The sequence below is a fragment of the Pteropus alecto genome, unplaced genomic scaffold (genome assembly GCF_000325575.1).
Source record: "Pteropus alecto unplaced genomic scaffold, ASM32557v1 scaffold131, whole genome shotgun sequence".
NCBI classification, from domain to species: Eukaryota; Metazoa; Chordata; class Mammalia; order Chiroptera; family Pteropodidae; genus Pteropus; species Pteropus alecto.
The window spans coordinates 989,079-991,595 of NW_006434709.1; the positions used below are offsets into that span (position 1 = coordinate 989,079).

The 2,517-nt window shown below is 49.6% G+C and overlaps 1 protein-coding gene across 1 annotated transcript in view; it reads right to left on the reverse strand.

Moving 5' to 3' along the window:
* Positions 1-2,517, reverse strand: part of DYSF (dysferlin) — a 203,049-nt gene that overhangs the window by 18,752 nt on the left and 181,780 nt on the right. Inside the window, exons 44-45 of the mRNA XM_025045188.1 lie at positions 2,071-2,162; positions 719-1,199 (exon numbers count right to left, since the gene is read on the reverse strand). Coding sequence (XP_024900956.1) covers positions 719-1,199; positions 2,071-2,162 — 573 coding nt within the window. The remainder of the gene's footprint in view (positions 1-718; positions 1,200-2,070; positions 2,163-2,517) is intronic.

A 2,517-nucleotide genomic window follows, 5' to 3' on the forward strand; every position in this document is an offset into this window, starting at 1 on the left:
TGAATTGGAAGAGACATTAAAACTGAAGTTTACACCAGGAGACGAGAGATGTGAAACTCCAGAACAAAGTGCCAGAGCTCTGGAATTCAGCAGAGGGTGGCCTGGGACCCACTCTCAGGCCTCTTGGGGCTTCACACCTACTTCTGCAGTGGGATGGAGAGAGGGTTTGTGAAGAAATTTCTTTGGAGAGAGCTCCTGCTGTGCTCTGAGACCCACCAGCCCTATGGGGGTCAAATGTGGAGGTGCTGGCCCTTCTCCTTCATTTCCTTGCAGAAGGGAGATGCAAGACTAGCATCCAACTCACACTCAAGGAAGTGAAAGCAGCTTGTGGTAGCGAGGAGGAGAGAGGGAGGAGCCACTTTCCTCCCATCCTGGCTAGGCCAACACAAGGCCAGACTGGAGCAGCTCTCAGTCCTGCCCCATGGGACCTGGGGCTCCAACAAGGGAGCCAGAGAGTGGGAGAGGAGAGACACTAGGCAGAGAGAGGGAGGGAGGAAAAGCCTTCCCTCCACACGCACATCCTCATGCTGTACACAGCTATGCCCAAAGTGGACCAGCCGGGAGAGGGGAATGACTGCCCTCCAGCCATCCGGGGTGTTCATAATTACACATCAGTGGGCATTCTGGTTACCAAGTTGGGACTGTGGGTTTATGACAAAGTGGACTGTCTAAATGTGAGCAGAAAAACTGCCCGCCTGCCTGCCACAGTTTCCACTCAGGGAACAGGGAAGATAACCCCCACGAATAAATGTTTATGGGATACTGGCAGACAAAAACAAAGTTGTGTTTTGATTATATCCTTTTGGTTATGCTTGTTCGAAAGAAAAGGTTTCTGCTGTGACCTGAGGGAGGCTTGAGACCCCAGGCAGACCAGCTTGGCCATGATTTGGGGAAGATGGTAAACAAAGTGGGAAGTGTGTGTTTCTGCACTTGCTCCCCCACCTGGTCCTGGGTCCTGACCTCCACACCCCCATCGTGGAACAGATCCACCCTGCTGCCCAGTCACTGTGAGCCTGTGCCCCCACGCCAGCCACTGGAGCTCACCGAATAGAGCTCCCGTCTGCCATCTTCCCTGCAGCCTTTCCCTCCAATTCCAGCTTGGTGGTGGCTCATCACTGGCCAAGACCATTTCACCTTCAAAAATGGCACTCCCCCAGGCTGATTGGGTCCTTGCTGCAGGGCTGAGTGACCACAACCAACTTGATAGACACAGGTTTATGAATTCAATGTGTCACTCGATAGCATCAGAACGCCCCCCGCCTTCCCCTACAAGGGCTAGAGAAATAGCCTCCGATCTCCCTCTATAATTTTCCTTTCTTCAGCCTGATTAAGCTCGCATCCAAACAGCAGAAGTCAGGATGCCTGGGACCTACTCGCATGCAGTGGGCTCTGACCCTTCCTTTCTCTGCTCTGAGATTTCAAGAAGCTTTTTACTATCTTAAGTCCATGTCTTCCCTCTATCTATATCCACATCAGATGAATGTGCAACCATAAAATCATAATCACTAAATGCAATGTGGGATCCTGGATTAGAGCCTAGAACCATAAAAGGACATCAATGGGAAAATTGGCAAAAACTAATGAAGTCTAGAGTTTAGTAAATAGTAATGCACCACTATCAGTTATTTAGTTTTGACAAATAGATCATGGTTTTTGGTAAGATGTCGACAGTAGGGGAAATTGAGAGAAGGGCATATGGAAATGGTACCATCTTTGTAACTTTTCTGTAAACCTAAAATTATCCCAAAAGAAAAGATAATCTTAAAAAAAAGAGAGAGAATAATTAGCAAATACGTGTTCTGGGTTTCCATTTAGATTTCTGATCTTTGAGGTGGTTGTTTACATGTTTAACTAGGAGATTCTGCCAGGACTCCAACCTTTAGCACACATAATGAAGAACTAGCTGAAGTTATGCTCCTCCCCTCTCCCCAGATATGCAAGATTTAGGGAACGCAGCTTTGTTCTAGAAGCCAGGGGCTTCCCAGTGGCAGCTGCATCTCCCCAACTGGGCTGTGGGTTATCCAGACTGGCACCTCCTCCACCCAAAGACCCAGGTTGCCCGCAACTTACTTTCCAAACACAGGCTCCAGAGTACAGGGAATGTAGTTATCCTGGTCACTCACCGATTTCTTCCCTATGGAGATCTTGATGTAAGGATCACACTGAAGGAGGAGACAGAAAGACCAAGTGAAATCACTTTCCAAACACATCTCTGAGGCATCTTCAGTTCTCTGCCTCCTGATGGGGTTAGGTGGCCAGCCATGAAGGAGCTGCTATCTCGTGTTCCTGCCAAGCCAGGGGGCCCCGTCCTGCACACCACACCACTTGGCCCTGACATGGGCTTCTAGTCACAGTGGAAAGTGGTACCTGAGTCCCCCATGCTCCCAATCCACTTCCCAGTTGGGAATAGGTAGGTGGAGGCCCAGCTGATATCCTCAGTAACATACTAGCTTGTATGACATATGTGACCGGGCCAGGCTGGGGTCCTCTCTGACCTCTGCTTCAGCAGAGGGAAAG